The sequence below is a fragment of the Tupaia chinensis genome, unplaced genomic scaffold (genome assembly GCF_000334495.1).
Source record: "Tupaia chinensis unplaced genomic scaffold, TupChi_1.0 Scaffold147351_1, whole genome shotgun sequence".
Lineage (NCBI taxonomy): Eukaryota > Metazoa > Chordata > Mammalia > Scandentia > Tupaiidae > Tupaia > Tupaia belangeri.
This window is the reverse complement of record NW_006207202.1, coordinates 1,438,885-1,462,502: the sequence shown is the minus strand read 5'-3', so window position 1 is coordinate 1,462,502 and position 23,618 is coordinate 1,438,885. Positions and strand designations below refer to the sequence as shown.

The window sequence follows — 23,618 nt, the reverse complement described above, 5'->3', positions numbered from 1 at the left end:
AGAAAGAGAAAGAAAGGAAGGAAGAAAGAAAGAAAGAAAGAAAGAAAGAAAGAAAGAAAGAAAGAAGAAAGAAAGAAAGAGAAAGAGAAAGAAAAAGAGAGAGGAAGGAAGGAAGGAAGGAAGGAAGGAAGGAAGGAAGACATTACTAATTGCTATTGTCAGCAGTATCTTGGGAACTTTTGCGTATTTTTCTCATTGAACTTCACAACAGTATCAGTGTAGACAAACTTGCCCAGCACCATAAAGCAAAAAGACATACAATTAGGATTCTGACCCAGGTATATCTAAATCCAAGTGTAGAGTTACTAGTTAAGGTTCTTGCCTTCTGACAACAGTGTCAAGCATCTGGCCATGGGATGAAGGATATTTCACATTCAGTGTAGTTCAAGGTTTAGTGACTAGAGTAAGACAGATAGATTCAGTCATTCTTTTTCTTATTTTCTCTAATAATTTTTTTAGAGGTTTTCTTTTTGCCTTAGAGCATGTGCTCTTGTCAGAAAGAGAGATAGAGACAGTAGAAGGAAAGTGAGTAATCACTTCCCAGGGAGAATGAGCATGCCACAATCCCTTCTCCCCACTTCTCTTCCAGGATTCTTGGACATGCACGCACACATGCCTAGCATGAGTTTCAAGCCACCGGGTCTGGGACTCAAACCATAATTGGCCATGTGGGAGTCCAGTGATGTAACTGCTATGCTATCTGCTGGTCCCCTCATAATTTTTTATATTCCAAGTATGTCTGTTACAATATTGCCAGCTTCATTACTTATTTTATCTATCTGGTTCTTTTCTCTGTTTTTCTTGGTTAGTCTAGCTAATAGTTTATCAATTTTGTCTATCCTCTGGGGGGGGGGGGGACAGCTTTTTGGAACCAGCAGATGGGATAATGGTTACACATCGCTGAACTCCCATGTAGTTGACCATGGTTTGAGTCCCAGAAGGAGAAGGGATTGTGGCGTGGCCATCACCCCCTAGGGGGGTGATTTCTCACTTTCTGTCTCTCTGTCAAAAAAAAAATTTTTTTTTCATTTTGGTGGAGTTTTTGTATAGTTATTTTATTTTTTAGAGAGATTTGCATGAAATGATATTTCCCAGCCTTTTGCTCTCAGTCTGTGTGTGCCTTTATTGATGAAGTGTGTTTTGTGTAAACAACATATTAAGTGTTCCTGTTTTTTTCTCCATTCAGTCAACCGATATATTTTGATTGGGAAGTTTACTCTGTTCACATTCAATGATATTGATACATAAAAATTTATAGCTGCCATTTTGTTGGTTGTTTTCTGATTGCTATTGGGTTTTCTCCTTGCTTTTTTTCTTCTGTTATGCTTTATCTTTGCTATTTGGTAGATTGCAATAGGGAAGACATTGAGTTCATTTCTCTTTCTTTGTGTGGCCCTTCTACTGGTGAGTTTCATAGCTTCGTGTGTTTTCTTGATTCTACTTCCTTTTATTTCCAGATGTAGTGCTTTCTTAAGTATTTCTTGAAGAGCTGGTCTAGTCTGGTAAATTTCTTCCATTTTTATTTGTCTGGGAATGGTTTGATTTCTGCTTCAAATGAAGGAATGTATTCTTGTCTGTTTTTCTTTCAGAATTTTGAATATGTTATTGCATTCTCCCCTGGCCTTTAAGGTTTCTGCTAAGAGGTCCAAGGTTAGTCTGATGGAGTAACCTGGCCTTTATTGCTAGCCCCTTTCAGAATTTTCTCCTTATCTGTGACCTTTGACATTTTGGTATAATATGTCTTGCAGAGGTCTTCTCATGTTGGATCTGTTTAGTGTTCTTTGAATTTCCTGGATCTGGATGTCTGTATCTATCTGTAGATCTGGGAAGTTTTGGGTGACTATTCTATAAAATGGGTTTTCTATGACTTTTTCCATCTCTTTGCCTTCTAGAATTCCCGTTATGTCCATATTTGGTCTTTGAATCATGTCCCATAATTTGCATATGTTTTCTTTTTTTTTTTTGAAGAGGTTTTCGCTATAAGGCGCGTGCGCTCACCAGAGAGAGACATAGAGACAGAAAGCGAGAAATCATCCCCCAGGGGGGATGGTCATGCCGCAATGCCTTCTCCTCCATTCTCCTCTTGGGATCTTGGGCATGCACGCACATGCGCCCGGCGTGAGTTTTAAGCCACTGGGTCTGGGACGCGAACCGCGGTCAACTACGTGGGAGTCCAGCGACATAGCCATTATGCTAACTGCTGGTTCCCTGTTTTCTTCATTTTTAATGTTTTTTGTTTTGATCATTTAGACCATTTCAAGGGTTGTATCTTCAAGTTCAAATATGCTTTCCATGGCTTGGTCTAACCTGTTGTTAATGCTCTCTAAAGGATTTTTTATTACCTGTACTATATTTTTTATTTCCAGGATTTCTGTTTGATCCTTTTTTCAGATGTTTACTTCTGGGTTGAATCTCTCTTCCATCATGCATTATCTTTCTTTCTTTCTTTTTCTGTATGCATGTCCCTGTATTGATTTCTGAGCATCTGGTGGAGCACTTACCACTTCCTACTTTATGGAGTAGTTTTTGTAGGGGAGAGGTACTTGTTCCTGAAGGTGTTTCTTTTAGTATCAGTTGCATAGTGTTTTGACTTTAGTTCTCATTGTATTTAGTAGGGTATCCTGTATATTCTGTTTGGAATGTTTGTCAGCAGTGTCTGTGAGTGCCTTTGTGGCCAAGACCACTAGTGTTTATAGATAAACTGATGTGGCTTTGTTGGCTGTGATCTCTGGGGTTGTGGCCTGGATTCCTCTAACTCTGGATAGGGTCATGCAGTGCTTGGGAGCCCACTCATGGAGAAGGTATATCTGGGGGCAATAGTTATAGTAGGTGGCAAGTATGGGGGTGCTGGTGACTTCAGGCTCTGACCAGGTATGTGCAGGGAAAGGAAGTTCTGTCAGTTGAAGGGGTGAGGTTGTAGCTGGTGGCAGCTGTAGCACCAAGTTGGTGTCTTCAGGCCCTATCAGATATAGTGTCTGATGTATGCTTTGCATGTAAGAGACCCTGGGGCATAGTCACTGGTGATAGTAGCAGGGACACCCAGCCTAATACCTGGGTGGGGCAAATGTAGTGCTCCAGGGACCCACCAATAAAGAGTTAGAAGGCAGCTTCCGTGTGGGGTGATTGATTCTCAGATACCGTGTAAGCCTGGGTCACAGACAAGGTGGGTTACTGTGACCACAGTTTAAGTCCCAGACCTAGCATCTTAGAACTCATGCTGGGTGTATGTGCCCCCAAAATCCCAAGAGGAGAATGGAGGAGCAGGGATTGTGGTGTGGCCATGCTCCCTAGGGGGTGATTTCTCACTTTCTGTCTCTGTCTGTCTCTCCAGCAAGTACATGCACCCTATAGCAAAAATCCCTATTAAAAAAAAAAAAAAGGAATTCAATAGAATTTGAGATAATTCAGACAGTTTAATATGAAAGAAACATACTCCGTAATATAAATGAGAAGTTTAATAAAGAAAATAAACACTTTAAAAATAACCAAATAGCAATCGTAAAGATGAAGAATTTAATACTGGAAAGAAAACTGTCAGTTGAGAGCATCAACAATAGGCTAGGTCAATAGACTAAAGAATCTCTGAAGTTAAAGACAGATTTCAAATAAGCCAGCTGGACAAAAAGAAAGAAAAAAATGTGTGAAGAAAACATGTGTGATTATGGGATATCATTAAGCAATCAAATATTCACATAATGAGAGTTCCATAAAGAGAAAAAATAGGCATAAGAAGAAAATCTAGGGGCCAGCAGATGGTATAGCAGTTACGTTACTAGACTCCCAACATGGCCAACTGTGGTTCAAGTCCCAGAGCTGGTGGCTTGAAACTCATGCCAGGCATATGTGCATGTATACCCAAGATCCCAGGAAGAGAATGAAAAGGATTGTGGCATGGCAGAAACAAACAGAAACAAAATTGACAAACCATTGGCTAGACTAACCATGAAAAAAGAGAGAAAATAAAATCATAAATGAAAAACGAGACATTATCATTGATACCACAGAAATACAGAAGACTGTTAGACTGTTATGAACAAATATGTTCCAATAAACTGGAAAACAGAGGAAATGGATAAGTTCCTGGAAACATACAACCTACCTAGATTAAACAAGAAAGAAATAGAAATCCTGAACAGACTAATAACAAGAAAGATTAAATCAGTATTAAAAAGTCTCCCAGCAAAGAAAAGCTTAGGTCCAGAATATTTCACTGTTGAATTCTATACATCTTTTAAAGAACTAACACTAATCCTACTCATCATCCTATTCCAAAACATCCAAATGGAGGAAATTCTATCAAACTAATTTTATGAGGCCACCATTACCCTGATCCTAAAAGCAGACAAGGGTACTAAAACAACAGCAACAACAAAAACTACAGACCAATATCCCTGATGAACACTGAGGCAAAAATCCTCAACCAAACATTTGCAAACTGAATTCAAATGGAGAAGTGCAAATCAAATGGAGAACATGCTAATATTCATCCTAAGGATTCAAAGATGGTTTAACATTCACAAATTTCACAAATATAATAAATCACTTTGACAGAAAGAATGATAAAAATATGACCATATTAACTAATGAGAAAAAAGCATGCGATAAAGTACAACATCCCCTCATGATTATGACTCTATAAATTAGATATTGAAGGCATATATCTCAACACACAAAAGGTCATACATAATAAACCCACAGTTAACATTATACTGAATGAGGAAAAGTTAAAAATATTTCCTCCAAGAACTGAAATAAGATAAGGATGTCCACTTTCTTTAGTCCTATTTAGCATAATAATGGAAATTCTGGCCAAAACAGGAAAAAGAAAAAAATTAAAAGCATTCAAATTGAAAAGAAAGAAGTTAAACTCTCCCTATTTGCAGAGGACATAATCATACACATAGAAAAACCTAAGGAATCCATCAAAAAACTCTTAGAAATGATAAAGGAATTCAGTAAAATTGCAAAATACAATATTAACATACAAAAATCAATAGCAGTCTTGTACACCAAAAAACTAACTGGCTGAGAAAAAAAAAATCAAGAATGCAATTTCATTTACAATACTTCTAACGCACACATACACACATGCCCACACATACAAACCGAGGAATAAATTTAACCAAGAAAGTGAAAGATGCCTACAATGAAAACCATAAAATGATAATGAAAGTATACATGTTGGAATGCAAGCTAAGTGACATATGTGATTGAATGTAAAAAGAAATCGAAATTAAAAGTATATTTTTAAAAAGATTAGCAGGCCTTTTTTCACTTTATCTGAAAAAGTTATTTTTATAAGAAGAATGAAAATTTGAAAATTGTGTGTATATATACATATATATATATATAAAAGAATAAAATAAAAATCTTACATATGTAAAAAAAGAAATTGAAGTAGACACACAAAAATAGAAAGATATACCACATTCATTGATTAAAAGAATAAATATTGTTAAAATGCCAATACCACTCTAAAGTGATGTAAAAATTCAATACAACCTCTATTAAAATATCACAACATTCTTCAAAGAAATAAGAAAAGAAGGAATGGACCTGCTTTTGTGCAGGTCCTGCATAGTGCAGTGGTTAAGTACTGTATGAAGGGGCCTAGATCCCATATGGCTGACTATAGTTCAAATCCTAACCTTGGTGGCTTGAAAAACATGCAGAGTGCATGCACATGCATACCCCAAATCCTAAAAGGATAGAGAAATGGAGGAAAAGGGATTGCAGCATGACCACACCCCACTAGGGGACTCTCTCTCTCTCTCTCTCTCTCTGTCTCTCTCCCCACCCCACCCCACCCCATCACTCCCCTCCTCATGCCAATGGAAAAAGAAATGGAAACAGCAAAAGCAATCATACAATTTGTCTGAAATCAAGAGCCTCTGATTAACTTAAGCAATTCTGTACAAGGGCAAAATTGGAGGCATCTCACTACTTGAGTTAAAAATTTAATACAAAGTCATGATAAGCAAAATTCCATGGTATTGGCTCAAAAACAGATACTTAGACCAATAGAACAGAATAATAAATACAGAAATAAGTTCACAAACATAGAGCTAATTGATTTTTGACAAGACTCCCAAGAACATTCAGTGGAGAAAAAATCTCTTTGCTCTCCGGGCAGAGGGTGGAGCAGAGAGGGTGGAGAGGGGGAAGCTGCTGGTATCAGTTGATCCAAATGTCCCAGCCTGAGGTGTACTTCCCAACTCTGCCACCCCTAATGGAAGATCATTTATCAAGAATTTTGTATCAAAGGTCCAGAAGTTTGTTAACCAAGATGACGAATGCTGACATAAATGCAGTAGATTCTGAAAATCAGGTGGAACTGGAGGAGAAAACACGACTTATTAATCAAGTGTTGGAACTGCAACACACACTTGAAGTGAAGATCTTTTTACAAGAGTAGATACAGTTAAGGAAGAAACTCTGAAGCTAAAATCAAAAAACCAAGACTTCAGACAATGTACAGAAAACCTCATGTCAGCCTCCACTGTTTTTCAAACTGACACAAAAAGCAAAAGAAAGGGGATTGGTTTCCCTTCTGTTTTATGGACTTGCTGCTGGTCTTTTTTTCCTTTCAAGCTTGGATAGATTCCAAAAGTTAAAGTCATTTTGTTTGTGGCTTCCTCGACTATGTATGAAGATAATGTCAAGTCTAGGCAGAATTAACAGCGTAACAGGAGACACCCATGAGTCTGTGTATTGTTAGTCTATGAGAACGTGCTGACGTATTGTAGGGACTTTATCATTAGACTTGCATATATTTATCAAACTCAATGACTATTTTACCAAATTTGCTTTGGTTTATAGGTTTAGCACTGTCTTTTATTATAGGCTTAGTAAGAGATAGAAGAAAATAGCCACTGTGTTGTGAAGTGACCAAAATCATGTGCTGAATGCACAGCTTTTATGCATCCCATCCACCGTTATGTGCTGCTTCTCCATTTGCCTCTACCTTCTCATTTTTTCCCTTAAGGTAAAAATTGGTTTCACATTTGTGAACGTAATTTTAATAGCTAATTATCTATGAAAGTAACCTGAATTTTAACTGTTGAAACTTAACCAAAATAAGATATTTTCTCAGCTAGGACTCATCATTTGTGATATTTAGTAGTAAGATAGTATTGCTGATTTCTCTTAAACAGTTGAAAGCAGATAGAGGCTATAAAAATGAATTGTTTGACACTGAAAAGTTGAAGCTTTGTTGTTAAAAACTTTCTTTTGCATGAAATAACTCACTTGGTATCTGAAATGATAAGACTTTGGATGTGAGTTCTGGCTATGTGTGTGTTTAAAATAGAAGTCTTGACAAATAGAAATAGAGTGGAAAAGTATTTGGTAAACAGTAGTAACCAACTCCAAATGTTTTCACTCCAAATTTGTTTTTCCTGGAATGGAGTAGATCTTTTGGAGAATATATTAATTAATATATGAAAGTGGGTTATGTTTGACTAGCAATGTGTAAGCCACGTCTGGAAAACAGCAGTTACAAAGAGTCTGGTTCTCAAGGGTCTTTTGTACCAAGCAGACCAACTTTTGCAAAAACTTTAAAGAATGTGTTAGTTTCAGAATCATTAATAAAAGGGGAGAGTTTTACATGTACTGAATACTCATTGATCATCTTGCTCAGTATTTAATCTCCTCTTCTCCCAGAATTTTCTATAAACTCAACTACTTGGTTTGCAGAGTTTTAATCACTCTTTAACAATTTTTAAAAATTTAGATTGTAGACCCCACTTAATAAAGGAATCAATACCAGAAGAAATACTAAGATGTTATAATAGAAAGAGATCCATTAATATAACTTATGGATATTAGATTTAGGCTACTTTTAACTTTTTTTTTTTTTTTTTTGGAGAGGTTTTTGCTATAGAGTATATGCGCTCACCAGACAGAGAGACAGAAAGCAAGAAATCACCCCTCAGGGGACGACCATGCAGCAATCCCTTCTCTTCCATTCTCCTCACAGGATCTTGGGCATGCATGCACACACACCCGGTGTGAGTTTAAGTCACTGGGTCTGGGACTCCAACCACAGCTGACTACATGGGAGTCCAGTGACATAGCCATTATGCCAACTGCTGGTCCCTAGATTTAGGCTACTTTTAATCATAATAATAATCTTATGAATTGGTGTACGATTTGATGAATGGGTTTAGTTGTATGAATATGTTATATGGTTACACTGCAAACATTTTGCATACCTGTTGTGACCTAATTTACAAACGTGTAAACTCGTGCTGCAGTTCTGCTTTGCTGTTTAAGAAAACTTAAACATGGAGTACATGTGCTGTGCTCCCTACCTCACCACTAGGTTCTGACCTAACAGAAACCTGTTAGAAAAAGGGAAGCAAGAAAGAAAAGAAATGAAGCAAAAGTGAAGTGGCGATCTCTGGACACAGTAGTCTGCTCAGCAAGCGGTACTTTTCCAGATGGGCTATAAGGAGAAACACCTTCAAGTCTATGAGAGGAAAATGACAGAATTCATCTGCCCAGCCCCCTCCTGCCTGGTTTCCCATTTGTTAAAATTCATCCCAGAAAGACTTCAACTCCCTCCACTTCTGGGATATGTCATCGGCCCAGCTCAGGGCTACCAGATACGACATCCTGTGACCAGGAGCCAGACATTCTGGGTAAGCAACAGCAGACTGGGGAAGAGGGCCCAGCGTTGCCAAGGAAAGGACTGGGAAGTCTCCACTGGGACCAGGAAAGTCTGGGTGCTTTCAGCCAGTAAAAGCATTGAAGGGAATCCCTTCACATTCCTCATGTATGGACAGGTGCTATAGCAGAGATGACTTAAAGCAACTCAAAGGTTGAACCTTCAGAGTCCCAGAGATTCCTTCCTGGTTGCACCTTCTTTAAGACCTTGGGGCTGAAGTTGACGCTTTGTCATTTAAGGTTGTTATTCATATTCCCATAATATTCCCTGGAAAGTAGTTAACAGAGCTGGATGACAAGCCCCATGTCCTTGATCCTGATGCGCTAAGAATGCACTGTCATGCTGTGTTCTCTGCCCAAGTTGTTTTCTGTTTGGGCAGAACATGAGACTAATGAAGAGTCAGCAGCACCTGGTCCCAAGGAAAGCAGTCGATCAATGGATGCTCTACCACTCATGTTACTAAACTGGGCCCGAGTGCTCCTACAAGCACCACAACCTTTATCTGAATTTACCTCATAGCTGCCTTTTTGCTTCTCCAGCACCCCCACAAGGTTCCTGAGTTCAAACAATTGCTTCTAGGAGTCTTCATTAGGGGTAATCCCGTACTTGCTTTGTTACGGTACTCATGGGTAAGTACAATCTCTCTAGCCAGTCACTCATCAGTTAATGCCTCTTTCATTTGTAACCTCAGAATAATTACCCTGAAATAACCTGATATTACCAACTCTCCTATAAAAGTACTAGAGGAATATTAAGAACAGTCATGTAGAGGTGTGTATGTATCTATGGACAAATATTTAAAACTTCATAGACTTAGGATACTAAACCCAAATCGGTGTCAGCCTTCATGTCTTGAACTTTGTTGATGAAACACCCAGATAGAGCCAGAAAGATGCGCCTTGATCTGGGGGAGACAGGGAATGCTTCATAAATCAGGTAATTCACTGGGGTTTGGTAAGTCTTTCAGGTATGCAAGGTGGGCTACCGTGAGGGGTGGGGTTGGCACTCGTGCATGGATTTTACTGAAGCAAGAGGGCCTAGATGAACCTGTTTCCCATCTTCATTCTGATCACATAGCAAAGTCAAATCCAGTTCTATCCTAGGAAGAAGATATGGGGTCGCTGGGAAAATCATGACTTTTGCATAGAAAAATACATCATGACTTTCCCAATGACCTAGTAGGCCATTTGTACATCTATCCATGCAGGAAGAGGGGAGGTATGAAAGATGCTGAACACTCACTTTTAAAGAACATTTTAATTTTGATGAGGTCCAATGGACTGACTTTTTCTTTTAGGAAAAAAAAAAGTCTGATATTAGTGAGAACGGTTACTTTTTTTTCAAATAAGTTCCATTGTTCCAGAACAATTTGCTGAAAAAAAAATTATACTTCCCACATGGAATTCTACCTTTATCAAAACCAAGTGATCATACATAATTCTATTTCTGGACTCTAACAAAATTCCATAGATCTATGTCTAACATTATGCCAATACCATACTACCCCAATTATTGTAGCTTTGTAGAAAGTCTTGAAGTCATGCAGTGTGAACCCCCTCCAAATGTGTTATTTTTCAAAACTACTTTATTTTAAGTCATTTGCAGCTAAATAAAAATCTTAAAACCAGATTTTCCATAAACTTCTATAGATAAAGACTACTTGGTTTCAATTAAGATTGGGTTAAATGTTTTGGGGGGAAATTAACATCTTAAGAATACTGTGTTTCCAATCCAATGGAACATGATTTCAAAGAACATAGTATATATATCCCACTTAAGTCAATCATTCCTCTCAGCAATGCTTTGTAGGCTTCACTGCATAGGTTTTTCAGGTCTTTTGTCAAATTTATTCCTCAAATTTTGAACATTACTGCAAATTATAATTTTAAAATTTCAATTTCTGATTGCACATAGCTAGTACATATAAATACAACAAATTTTTGTATATTAACCTTGCATCCTACAACTATGCTAAACTGACATTAATACTATTAACTTTCTGGCAGATGCTACTAGATTTTCTACAAGTCACCTCTGAAATTTTAATTCTTCCTTTCCAATGCCTCTTAATTTTTCTTTTTTTGCTCCATTATACTACCTAGAATCCCCAGAAAACTGTTCAGAAGTAATGAGAGTGGGCATCCCTGCGTTGAACCTGATAGTAGAAGGAATACATCTAGATATGCACCATATTTGTTAGACTTTTTTTTATAGAAATGCTTTATCAACTTCCCTTTGAAACCTAATTTACTTAGTTTTTTATCCTTCATGTTGAACTGTCAACCTAATGATCTTTTTTTTTTTGCATCTATTAATTTAATCATGATTTTTCTCCTAAATTGACATGGTGAATTATACTACTTTTCAAGTATTAAAGCTATCTCCATTCCTGGGATTAAAATCCACTTGGTCAAGATGTAACATCCTTTTTATATAAAAAACTGATTTGCTACAACTTTAATAATTTTTCTGTTGCTGTTCAAGAGGGAAAATTGTCTAGATTCTTTTTGCTTACAACACCTTTGATTTAGATATCAGAGCAATGCTGGCTCATCGAAGGAAATGAGAAATATGCTTCTCTCAATCTTCTGGGAGAGGCTAGGTAGAATTGGTATTATTTCTACCTTTTATATGTGATAACATTTACTAGAAAAGCTATCTATAGAGTTTTCTTTGTGAGATTTTTAACTAAAACTTCAATCATTGATATAACTATTTCATTTTTTATTTCTTTAACTAATTCTTTTTTTTTTTTAGGAGAGGTTTTTGCTATAGGGCGCGTGCACTCGCCAGACAGACAGAGAGAGACAGATAGAAAGCGAGAAATCACCCCCTAGGGGGGATGGCCATGCCGCAATCCCTTCTCCTCCATTCTCCTCTCGGGATCTTGGGCACGCACGCACACACACCTGGCGTGAGTTTAAGCCACCAGGTCCGGGTCTCGAACCACAGTTGACTACATGGGAGTCCGGCGACATAGCCATTACGCTAACTGCTGGTCCCTCACTTTTTATTTCTTGAGTGGAGTGAATTTGTATCTTCCAAGGAATTTGTGTTCATTTCATCTAAACTGTCAATGTATTGCATAAGTTGTTCATAAAACTCTTACAACAGTAAGTGTCTCATAAACAATATTATTGGTTTATAGCTGTAGAATCTGCAGTGATGACACTTCATCATTCCTGGCTTTTATGACTTGTATTTTATCTCTTCTCCTGATCAGTCCAGTTCAGACAGAGGTGAAGAATTTTCTTAAGCTTCTCAAAGAACCAGATTTTGGTTTAATTAATTTTCTTGATTATTTTTCTCTTCCCAATGTCACTGACTTCTGTTCTACTTTTGTTATTTCCCTTCTACATATACTTTTAATCTACTCTTCTTTTTCTAGTATCTTTAGGTGGAAGCTGAGATTATTGATTTGAGATCATTTTTTTTCTTCTTTTTTTTGGGCATTTAGTGCTATAAACTTTCCTCTGAGTATTGCTTTACTTACATCATAAGATACAAGGTCAACCTACAAAAGTCAATTGTATTCCTAAATACCAGAAATGAGCAAGTAGGAAGACAAGTTCCATTTACAACAGTTCCAGGAAAACACTATAAATGTAAATGTAACAAAATATGTGTATGATCTATATAGTGAAACTACAAAATGCTGATGGAAGAAACCAACGATGTAAATAATGGAGAGACATGTCATATTCATGTATCAAAAGATTATCATAAATATATAAATTCTCCCTCAAACTTATAGATTTAATGCAATTCTAATCAAAATCTCATCAAAATTTCTATCAGAGGACCAGATTCTAAAGGAAAAGATAAAATGAATAAGATAGCAAAAATAAGTTTTAGAAAGAAAAAATGAAGTTGAAAGAATTATAGTCCCAGATGTTCAAACTTATTACAAAGCTACAGTAATGTTGACCATGTGGTATTGGCAAAAGAAGACACACACATATCAACAGAAGAGAATAAGAAGTCCAGAAATATGCTCATAACAATATGGCTCGTTCTTAACAAAGATTCAAAACAAATTCAGTAAAGAAAGGATAGTCTTTCCAAGAAATGGTACTGCAACCAAGAAGTTATCCCATCTATATGCCCCCAAGCACGAACAAAAAACCCTGATATCCTGTACACTTTTTAAATTAACTAAATCTGGGCCAGCAGGTAGTATAGTGGTTAAGGCACTGGATTCCCACATGACCAACTATGTATGGTTCGAGTCCCAGACCCAGTAGCATGAGATGCGTGCATGTGTGCCCAATATCCCACGAGCAGAATGAAAGAGAAGGGAATATGGCATGGTCATCCCACCTACGGGGTGATTTCTCACTTTATCTCTCTTTGTCTCTCTCTGCCTCTGGCACACACACACATGCCCTACTATGGGAAAAAATATCACTCAAAAAAAAAAAAAGATAAAAAGAAAAACTTACCTAAATCTAAATATAACATGTAAAATAAAACATTTAGACAAAAGCATAGGAGAAAATCTTTAGGACTGGAGCTTAGACATGATACCAAAAAAGAACAATCCATAAAAGAAAAAAAAAAATCAGACTTCAGAAAATTAAAATTTTTGCTCTGTAAAAGACATCAGTAAGTGAATGAAAAGACAACCTGTAGAACAGGAAAAAATACTGCGAAGCATTTATCTGAACAGATTTGTACCCATAATATATAGATTCTTAAACTCAACAGTAAAAAAACAACCCAATTTAAAAATAAACAGAGGGTTTGAACAGACACTTCACCAAAGAAGACACACAGATGGAAAAAAAAAAAATGTTTACCATCATTTGCCATTAGAGAAATGCAAAATTAAAGATATCACTAAACTCCTATTAGCATGGCTAAAATAAGAAATACTGCATTATCAGGTGCTGGTGAAGATCCAAAGCAACCAGAATTACCTTTCTGCTGAATAACAACTTTTCTTAAACACACTATATAAATATGCTTACAGGAAACGATCTTTTAATATTGTGGTTTTAGACAAAGACACACTTGCCAGTTTACTCAACACAACAGCTATGTATAATATAGGAATGAACCATAGGATATTTTTCTTTGCATGAATGGAATCTTCTAGACTTCACTCTATTGTATGTTCACCTTTTCCTTATTTTTTAAAAGCAGTCCTGTATTTAGCCTTTATTTTGTCCTAAAGCAAGGGTCAGCACTTTTTCTCTAAAGGTTGATTCCCAAGGTGGTTTCCAAGAGACATCCTTTTTCTCATCAGATCTCATGTTTCAGCAGCACATAGACTTTCTCAAGTCCATTCATCCCCACCCCCATATAATAAGGTGGGGCCTGAGGAGTGGAGAGGCTGAGGGATTAAGTGGCAAAGCTACGTCAAGACCCAGGAATTTCTCAGTGAATAATTTGCCTTCTACATACAGGTAGCACCCCAGAAACACAGGAAGTATCTTCATCTGCCCCATCATGAAAGTAACTGAAGTATTTCTCAGGGGTGTCCAGATATCAGAATCACCCACTGTATCAGAACCTCTGGGAGTGGAGCTCCCCAGCAGGTGATCTGATGATGCACTCCAAGTGAACGAACAGGGCCATCCAGTAGCCCAAGACACATAGCTGCAGGACTAGGGTCCAAGGCATTAATGCTGAGGTACTCCCCGTCTTTACATCCACAGCAGGTTTAAGAGAATATACTTTATTAATCTAGCTTTCAAACACTAGAAGCTAAAATTCAACTGAATTATAACAAGCTATTTACACAGTGCTGTCTGTGGAACAGGTAGGGCTGAGCCTAGTTCTTCCCCAACCACCCACCCACCAAGCCCATCCTCCAAACAGGCCTGCAGTCACCTTCCACCTGCAGCAGAAATATCCAGCACAGAGAAGACATTCATGTACCCCTGACCAAGTCCTCAGCAATGGCAGACTGGGGGAGAGGACACCAGACCAACACAGAAAAAGACAGACAGACACAGGAGCCGAGAATGCTGAGAAGTCATGGCCTGCCTTAGTGCTTCTTTAGGCTGTAGGCCAGGCTGCTTGGGACCCTGGGGCCATGCAGGGGTGGTGAGTTCCAGACTGCAGAGCTGGTGCGCTTATGGTAACGGGGCTTGCTCTTCTTGAAGATGTCCTCCAAGTCCAGTGGGAGAATGGTTCCAAAGAGTTCCAGAAGATTCGGGGGATGGTAGTACTGGTGGATGATGGCCTGGCTGAGCTGCGTGCCTGCAGGGGAATGCAGAAGCCTGGGTCATGCCTTGGGATACCCCAGGAATCTCCCTGTTCCCTACCACACCCAGAGCCCTGTCACCCTCTCTACCCCAGCATGGTCCTGCCTCTACCAAAATGAGCTCCTATTTCAGAGCCCTTCTCTTGCCCACGCCTCCACCAAACACTGACAATGCTCTCATTTCCTGTTCTTACTACTGTCCTCAAGAGCTCACATGAGCCAGGCAGGCTGAGCCCTCAACTACATGAGCTCACAGTCCCCACCGCCACCTGGGAGGCAAGTACTTTAGTCTCCCTATTTTACAGATGAGCAGATTTGCCCAAAGGTGCACAAGGCTGGAAGAGCCCAGCCTTGAAGACAATCTAGCTCCAGAACGTAAGCAGATGACGCCATTTTCAAACCCCTTGCCGGCTGCTTCTCATCAACCTCACAGGCCCCACTGTATAGGGTACAGGCAGAAGAGGCTCTGGGTTGAGGGTAAGAGCAGGCACAACTTTGCCAGCCAGGCTGAGAAAGGCCCTGTGGCACTTGGCACCAGGTGCCCACTCTAAGAGGATATACCATGGGACCACCAGGTGGCCTAATGGTTAAGATACTGGATTCCCACATGGCTGACTACAGTTTGAGTCCCAGGCCTGGCAGCTTGAAAATCACTCCAGGCACATGTGCGTGTATGCCCATAATCCCAGAAGAAGGAAGGAGAAGGGATTGTGGTGTGGTCATCCCCTCCAGTAGGTGATTTCTCATTTTCCCCTCTCTCTGTCTCTCTTCAGTGAGCACATGCACTCTATAGCAAAACTTAAAAAAAAAAAAAAAAAAAGAGGTGGCCACAAACCAATACACTTCATTTTCAGCAAAACTTCTCACCTGGGTCTTATCACCCCCATTTTGTAGATGATGACACTAAGTTAGCTGTCCAAGGTCAACTATTAGTAGGTGGCTTTGTTGGGAGTCTGGTTCGACAGCCACACTGCCCCCTGCCTGCTGCCGCCTCCCAAACGACTTGGCACTAACAGTTGGAGAGGCTAAGCCAGATTCCAGTTACCGTGGGGTTCAAATGAAGAGTAGGTCACAAAAGCAACTTGGCTTCTGTGGCGTGCAGATCCCAATAGGATTCAAACTCTTCCCCTGGGGGTCTGTGCCCTGCCCTGACCCCCAGCTCGGCAGACATGGCAAAATACCCATTGTAGGCAACTGCTCCTACTTGGTTCCAGAAGGACCTCAAGCCCAGGTCTGAGGCAGCACCACCATGCTCCCAACACCCCTGATTTAATGCTAGGGCTTTTTAGCCCTAGGTCAAATCCTGTTCAAGTGCTCCATGCCCCTCTTCAGGTCCTTTCCTAATTCTCCCAGCTGGCTGAAAGCCCCCAGGTTCCCACTGTAAGTGCTCTGCCTAAACCCCATTACCACTCAGCTCTACTCTAGCTCCAACTTGATTATTTGGGTGCAAGTCTCATACATTAGGTGGGACTGTAAGGATGGGCCTAGAGTCCTAAGCAAAACGTCTTGCCCCAGGCCAGTCAGTTTAACATACTTGTTGAGAACAGAGGAACCCAACACAGTAGGTCTGGTCCTCAGATGAGCCCTTCGATCTCAGGGTCCCTATCCTCCCCTAGGTGCATACCAAAGGCCGGATGCAGGATGTCTCGAGCCACAAGCCCATGGGTACGATGGCCTCCCAACATCTGCAGAGCAGCCTGTCCACTATTTTTAGGGCCCTAGCAGGTGAGGACAGTCAAGAACCTGAGTCTCCTGGGAACTCTGGGCCCTGCTTACCTCTGGCCCAGGTAGGGATGGGCTTCCGAGGATGGGCTTCATCATCAGTGGAGTCATCGCTATTCAGATCCATCCCATAGTTGTCTGGGTTGATCTTAGGTGGGTGCCTGTGCCCTTGTGGAGTCATTTGATAGGAAGTACAAGCAGGAGACTGGAAAAAAAAAAAAAAAAAAGAGAGGCCATCAGCTCCCCCTCCACTGCATTCCTGTATCAGGGTCACTTTTTAATTTTAAGCTCGTGGGACAAACACTACTCTGTCTCTAACTTTCTCACGTTCAGGTATGATTCAGACTCTCTTCCAGTGTTTAGAGTCATCTCCTTTGGGACAACTCCAGGACACTGAGCCCTACAACCAATCAGCATCATAGATGGACATTTAGCGACCAGCCAGGTTTTCAACATCTTTACTATGCTGCCGCACAAACCCTTTCTCATACTCTGTGTCGACACGTTTGGTAGCAGCACTGAGCTACAAATAGCTTCAATGCTCCTCAACAAGAGCTGGTTAAACCCTAATACAATGAACTGATACACAACCATCAAAAATGAGAAATTGACCATGCACTGAAATATAGAGATGTCTACAATATATACTAAATGATTTTTTTAAAAAAGAAGAAGAAAGAAAAATTAGGCACCAGATTGGTATGTAACAATCTGTGCGCATTTAAAAATGTGTTTGTGTATACATGAAATAGAGAGCTGAAGAGAGTATAAAATGGTTACATGTGTGACCATCTGAAAAATAAACACTGGGATGAGGAGTTTCCCTCTAGGAGAGGTCTTCGTTCTTTAAATTGTATATTCTTGGGGCCAGCAAGTGGCATGGCACTTAAGACACTGGACTCCCACATGGCCAATTGCAGTTTGGCGCTTGCTTTCCCACTCTCTCTCTCTCTCTCGCTCTGTCTCTGTCTCTTACTGGTGAGTACACATGCCCTATGGCAAATTAAAAAATAAGAAGAAACAAAATTAAATAAAGAATTATTTTTAAAAACTTTATACTCAGGTGTGTATATATATGTATGTACATACATATTATATGTATATATACATACACATACACATACATACACCTACACACACAAACATTTTTTATAAGTCTATTTCCAAAATAAGGATATACAAGGAATCTTCAAAAAAATTCATAGAAATGTGTATTATTAAAAAAACTACATGAATGTCATAATTCATGATAGCAAAATAAACTTGTACTTTAATTTTTCTTTTCCATGCGCTTTATGAAGTCCCCTTGGATCTATCAGGTCCCGTAAATGGGGCAAGCTGTAGAGCACCTCTTTGCAACATGGGAGCAATATGGCTGACAGAGGTTGTACCCAGGATGGATGGAGGACCGGTACCTACAATCCTGGCTGACTATGCGAAAGGATCAGAGAATGACGAGACCTAGTGTAGAGTGGCTGCCTCCCTCCCTACAAACACACACACACACACACACACACACACACCTCTGTCTCAATCACTTTCTATCTCATGTCTCATGCACTCTCTTCCTCTCTCATTCTTGAAAGCAATTAAAACTTTTAAAATGCTAATAAAGAAAAGTATGTGTATCAAAAATAGTAAAATGGGGACCAGCAGATAGCATGATGGTTATGTCATTGGATTTCCACGTAGTCGCTGCGGTTCAAATCCCAGACCTGGCAGCTTAAAACTCACATTGGGCATGTGTACGTGTGTGCCCAAAATCCTGAGAGGAGAACAGAGAAGGGACTGTAACATGGCCATCTCCCCCAGGGAGTGATTTCTCACTTTGTCTCTCTGTGTCTCTCCAGTGGACACACATACCCTATAGCAAAAATCTCTCAAAAAAAAAAAGCAAAATGAATGGATGATTGGGCCAGTGATCTCCTCTCCTTCTGAAGATCCTAATGTACACAGTCTGTGGATACACAGTCTGTGCCCACTGCTACCGGAAAGAGAATACCCTGTCCACTTGGGGACCCCAGGGCTCACCTGCACGTCCACAGTCACGTTGAGATCTTTGCTGGTCCCTGCTGCCTCCTTGGCTTTCTTCTCCTGCTCCTCCTGCAACCGCCGCTCAGCCTGCCGTTGCTGCTCTTCCTGGGACCCCAGCGGGCAACAAGGTGTTAGAAGCATGTCCCTGCCTCAACCCTTCTGCTATGGCCACCTCAGGCCACAGGGTAGACCAGGCAGGCCTTACACCAGGAGTCTAGACCAGGCCTCCCCTACCCTCTCCAGCCTGGCATGGACCACCATAGAACCCCATAGCCCTTGTTCCCCTTCACCTTCTTCTTCTCCTCCAATTCCCTCTGCAGCCGCTCCTTCTGCAGCCGTAGGGCTTTCTCCCTCTCCTTCTCCTGCAGCTCCCTGAGGACGAAGGAAAAGCCTATTAGGGTGGGATGCAAAGCCTGGGCCCTACTCCCCCCCCATGCCACAGAAGACAGGTCCAGCAAGATACGCCTAAGAAGATGAGATGGCAGAACTGGCACACTGGCTCAGAGCCAGCAGTTGCACTGTTACCCCAAAGGCTAGGCATGTGCATGCTCAAGGGTGTGTGTGGGAAGCATGAGCTGGAGCCCAGGTTCAAAGTCCAACCAAATGTGGCCCCCATTCCTACTCCACGCAACTGAAGTCACAGCTATGCTCGTCTCTCTCTTTTGTTAAAAAGAATTATTTCATTTTGATTGATTGATAGATTGATTTAAATTTGACCAAAGAAGGACAGAGAGAGAGAAAGTGAGAAAGCAAGTCACTAGGTCCGGGACTCAAATCGCAGTTGGCCATGTGGGAGTCCAGTGCCCTTAACCACCGCGCCACCTGCCAGCCCCAACTCTTTCCTGGTATACAAAGAGGATCATAACACCTTTCCTCCAGGGTTGTTGTACAAATTAAATGAGATAATCCATGCTGCCTCTAGTCATGCTAACCCACAGGGTGGACCCCTGGCTCCAAGACTGAAGCAGGGAGGAGCTACTGATGGGCTTTGAAGTCACTTCTGGAGTCTCCTCCACTTTCTATCACGTGATCTTGAGTCTCTAAACCTGCTCTCCCTGTGAAGTGGAGCTGATGGTTCCTGTACCACAGTGGGCTTCAAATTTCCTTCATTAAACAAGAACACGTGTGTAAAGCACGCAGCTTGGTACCCACCAAAACAGCTGACCACGAAGACTATCACACTCCATCAGCCCACAGTGCTCTGGCACTACCGGGCACCATAGAATTCTTTTTCCTTTTTTTTTTTTAAATGGAGAGATTTTTCCTATAAGGCGCATGCGCTCGCCAGAAAGACAGAGAGAGACAGAAAGCGAGAAATCACCCCCCAGGGGAGATGGCCATGCCACAATCCCTTCTCCTCCATTCTCCTCTCGGGATCTTGGGCATGCACACACTCATGCCCAGTGTGAGGTTAAGTCACCGGGTCTGGGACTCGAATCATGGTTGACTACATGGGAGTCCAGTGACATAGTCGTTACACCAACTACTGGTCCCAACACCACAGAATTCTGAAACCACGTTATCTGCTACCTACCTTTTCTCCCCTTCTCTAACTCCCACCTCTGACTCTGCCCAAGACCCAGGGACACCATTGTGTCAATCAACAAGCATCAGAAGATGACCCTGATGTAGTCCACCTCTCTGGCTATGACCCCTCACTTCTCCATTAAGTCTGTAACCACCCACAAAGATAGACACAGAAAAAAAATGCTACCTGCTCCTTCCAGGAGGTGGAAGCAGAAGAGAAGCTGCAAGGTCTCCATGTACACACACACACGGGTACACCCTTTATATGTACACTCACAGACACAGGAACTCACACAGTCGCTTCCAGCCAGAGTACAGTTCACCCTTCCTGGCATCCAGGACAAAGCACAGCAGGCCCAGGGTGGGCCCTGGACAAATGCTTTTAACTATTTTATTCAGGGGGACCAGCAGTTAGCGTAATGGCTATGTCGCTGGACTCCCACGTAGTAGACCGCGGTTCGCATCCCAGACCCGGTGGCTTAAAACTCACGCCGGGCGCGTGTGCGTGCGTGCCCAAGATCCCGAGAGGAGAATGGAGGAGAAGGAACTGCGGCGTGACCATCCCCCCTGGGGGGTGATTTGTCGCTTTCTGTCTCTCTGTCTCTCTCTGTCTTTCTGGTGAGCGCATGTGCCCTATAGCAAAAACCTCTTAAAAAAAAAAAACAAAAAAAAAACGTGGGATTCCCCCCATTGGAGAACAGTCTGGAAATGTTGCAGGGGGTACCTGCACGATCATCACTGCCAGGGCAGGTACGCTGAGTTGGGGCAGGGTCCAAGGATCCTAACCGTCCTGTGATGGGCCACAAAGAACGCTTCTGCCCAAAATGGCCCTGTGGAGAAACACTAGCTCATTCTAGGGCGTGTCCTACCCTCCTCTGTGTCAGTCGAGGCATGAACACCAAAGGGGTCAGCACAGGCAGCTGGAGGCAGAACCAAGACAAACTCCTAAGTGGTCCCACCCATTGCTTCGCAACTGTCCCAGAGCTGGTGTGCACACTATCTGGGTGGACGAGCATCTGGGTTTGGAGCCAAGAAAAACCTCGGCAAGTGAAGTGGAGGCTGTGTCTGGACGACAGCCATCGCCGTTATATTCTCTCTCTCTCTCTCACATACACACACACACACACACACACACACACACACACACATACAGGAGGGCAGGCGGTGCCCAGCCAGGAGACCCCTCACCTCTCGGCCTGGAGCCGCTCCAGCTCCCGCTTGCGCTCCTGCTCCGCCAGTTGCCGCTCCTGCTCGCGTTGCTCTGCCTGGACGACAGCCATCGCCGTTATATTCTCTCTCTCTCTCTCACATACACACACACACACACACACACACACACACACACACATACAGGAGGGCAGGCGGTGCCCAGCCAGGAGACCCCTCACCTCTCGGCCTGGAGCCGCTCCAGCTCCCGCTTGCGCTCCTGCTCCGCCAGTTGCCGCTCCTGCTCGCGTTGCTCTGCCAGCTGCTGTTCCCGTTCTCGCTGCTCTGCCAACCGCTTGGCCTCGGCCGCCTTCCGCAGCCGCTCCTGCTCCTCCTCTTTCTTCTTCTGCAGCAGCTCTCGGCTCTTCCTCCTCCTGAGCCAGAGAGCAAGGTCAGGCTGCTCCGGCCAGGCCCGGGCCACAGTGGCCAGACAGAAGTCCAGCAGGGAGGGAAGAAAGACCAGCAAGGAGGGCAGAAGGCGTCTCCACCACCCCAGGCGATGGCAGGGGATGGGCTGCAGGTCACCCCCAACAAGGCTCCGTAAGAATAGCCATAACTGCACTAAAAAGACATCTCATGACAACTTCTGCTGCAGCAGCAGATTTCATGGGTGAGAGCAGACTTTTAAGCCAACCTGGGTGACTTCTAGGCAAATCGTAACCTCCTTGTGCATCAATTGGAGACAATAGCAAAATCTGCAACTCATGGAGTTGCTGAGTTTATATGCACAGCATGCTAAGAACAGTGCCTAGCACAGAGTATGTAACAAGGCGTAGTTATTAGTGATACCACCACTAAATGAAATTTGCATTCCCTAGATTGACAGAAAACCGACATTTCCCAGGAAGAGATAGGCCCCTACTCTTTTTTTTTTTTTCGAGAGAGAGATTTTTGCTAGAGAGCACATGCACTAGCCAGAGAGACAGAGAGACAAAAAGTGAGAAATCACTCCCCAGGAGGATGGCCACACCGCAATCCCCTTGCCTCCATTCTTCGTGCACGCGTGCACATACACACGTGCGCACCTGGCATGAATTCTAAGTCGTGGTCAACTATGGGAGTCCAGTGACATAACCGTTTCAGCCCCTACTGTCACAAATGGAACATTCCAGGGATGAATCCTAACAGCAGCCACGTAGAGAACATTTAACATGGGCTGGCCATGACCGGGGCACTTTATATACGCTAACCCATTTAATCCTGACGACAGCTCCATGGAGCGGATAATGCTGCTACCTGAAGTAAGAGAAGCAGAGAAATCAAGTAACTGGCCCAGAGCCACAGGCCTAATGAACGGCAGAGCTGGGAAGAGAAGTCTGGCTCAAAAGCATTTACTTGATCCTCAAACTGCCACTTCTACAGAAGATTGGAGAAGGTTACGGTCACCATCCCTATCCCCAAGGAATCTATTAAACCTCCTTCTGGGCTTGAAGCAATAAGAGCCACCAGGATCCACTCCACAAAGTGGGGTTGATCTCCAGGCACCAAGGCACTGAGCACCCTGCTCCCCCTTCCCTGACGCCACCTGCATCCGTACCTGTTGTAGCCACCTGAGCCTGCGAGCTTCCTCCTCCTGCTTCCTCCGTGCCTCCACCTCCTCAGTCTTTTTGGCTGCTGCTTTTTTCTTGGCTTTCTCCTCTGCCAGCCGCTCCTCCTTGGCCTGCAGAGATCACCCACATGTGCCCAATGAAGTAGCCCATCTTAGCCGTCACAGCGGGACCCAGAAGTCTATTCAGGTACTCCATGCCCTGCACCCTGGCTTGTTCCCCGTAGACCAGGGGACAGGATACCGGGAATGTGGTCCTGTACAGGATCTTCAGACTAACTCCCTCACAATGAGATGCCAGGAAAACTTGGCGCCAGGAGCTTCAAGCCCCCAGCTTGACTCAGAATGGACTGCAGGGCCCATGAGACAGATGGGTGAGGAGTACAGGACATCCAACCCATACCTTCCCCAGAGGCTGCCACGCCAGAGCCGACTGGCTGCCCACCAACCCAGGCTCACACCTTCTCGGTCTTCTCATCAATCTGAGCAAACTTCTGCTCAATCTGCTTCTTCTTCTCTTCCTTCATCTGCTCCACCCGCTCACGGGCCTGCAGCACCTTGCGGAGGCGCTCTTCACGCTTCCTGTGGGGCACAGGGCAGTCATGGGGGCGCTCAGCAAGGCTGGGGCAGACCTGGGCCAGAAGCCAGGAGCCAGGAGCCCAGATCCCAGAGCCCGGAACCGAGAGCCCAGAGCCCGGAGCCCA

The 23,618-nt window shown here is 42.6% G+C and overlaps 2 protein-coding genes and 1 pseudogene across 2 annotated transcripts in view; 2 read left to right on the top strand and 1 right to left on the bottom strand.

Moving 5' to 3' along the window:
* LOC102468624 (secretoglobin family 1D member 2-like) overlaps positions 1-1,668 on the top strand; it is a 42,366-nt gene extending 40,698 nt beyond the window's left edge. Inside the window, exon 3 of the mRNA XM_027768747.1 lies at positions 1,590-1,668. Within this exon, the coding sequence (XP_027624548.1) occupies positions 1,590-1,668 (79 nt within the window). The remainder of the gene's footprint in view (positions 1-1,589) is intronic.
* A 4,154-nt stretch (positions 1,669-5,822) lies between these two features.
* LOC106734020 (short coiled-coil protein B pseudogene) lies at positions 5,823-7,845 on the top strand (annotated as a pseudogene).
* A 5,268-nt stretch (positions 7,846-13,113) lies between these two features.
* INCENP (inner centromere protein) overlaps positions 13,114-23,618 on the bottom strand; it is a 29,543-nt gene continuing 19,038 nt past the window's right edge. The window contains exons 13-20 of the mRNA XM_006169663.3: positions 23,376-23,496; positions 22,898-23,028; positions 21,559-21,742; positions 21,351-21,412; positions 18,926-19,007; positions 18,633-18,740; positions 16,656-16,806; positions 13,114-14,875 (exon numbers count right to left, since the gene is read on the bottom strand). Coding sequence (XP_006169725.1) covers positions 14,661-14,875; positions 16,656-16,806; positions 18,633-18,740; positions 18,926-19,007; positions 21,351-21,412; positions 21,559-21,742; positions 22,898-23,028; positions 23,376-23,496 — 1,054 coding nt within the window. The 3' untranslated portion in view covers positions 13,114-14,660. The remainder of the gene's footprint in view (positions 14,876-16,655; positions 16,807-18,632; positions 18,741-18,925; positions 19,008-21,350; positions 21,413-21,558; positions 21,743-22,897; positions 23,029-23,375; positions 23,497-23,618) is intronic.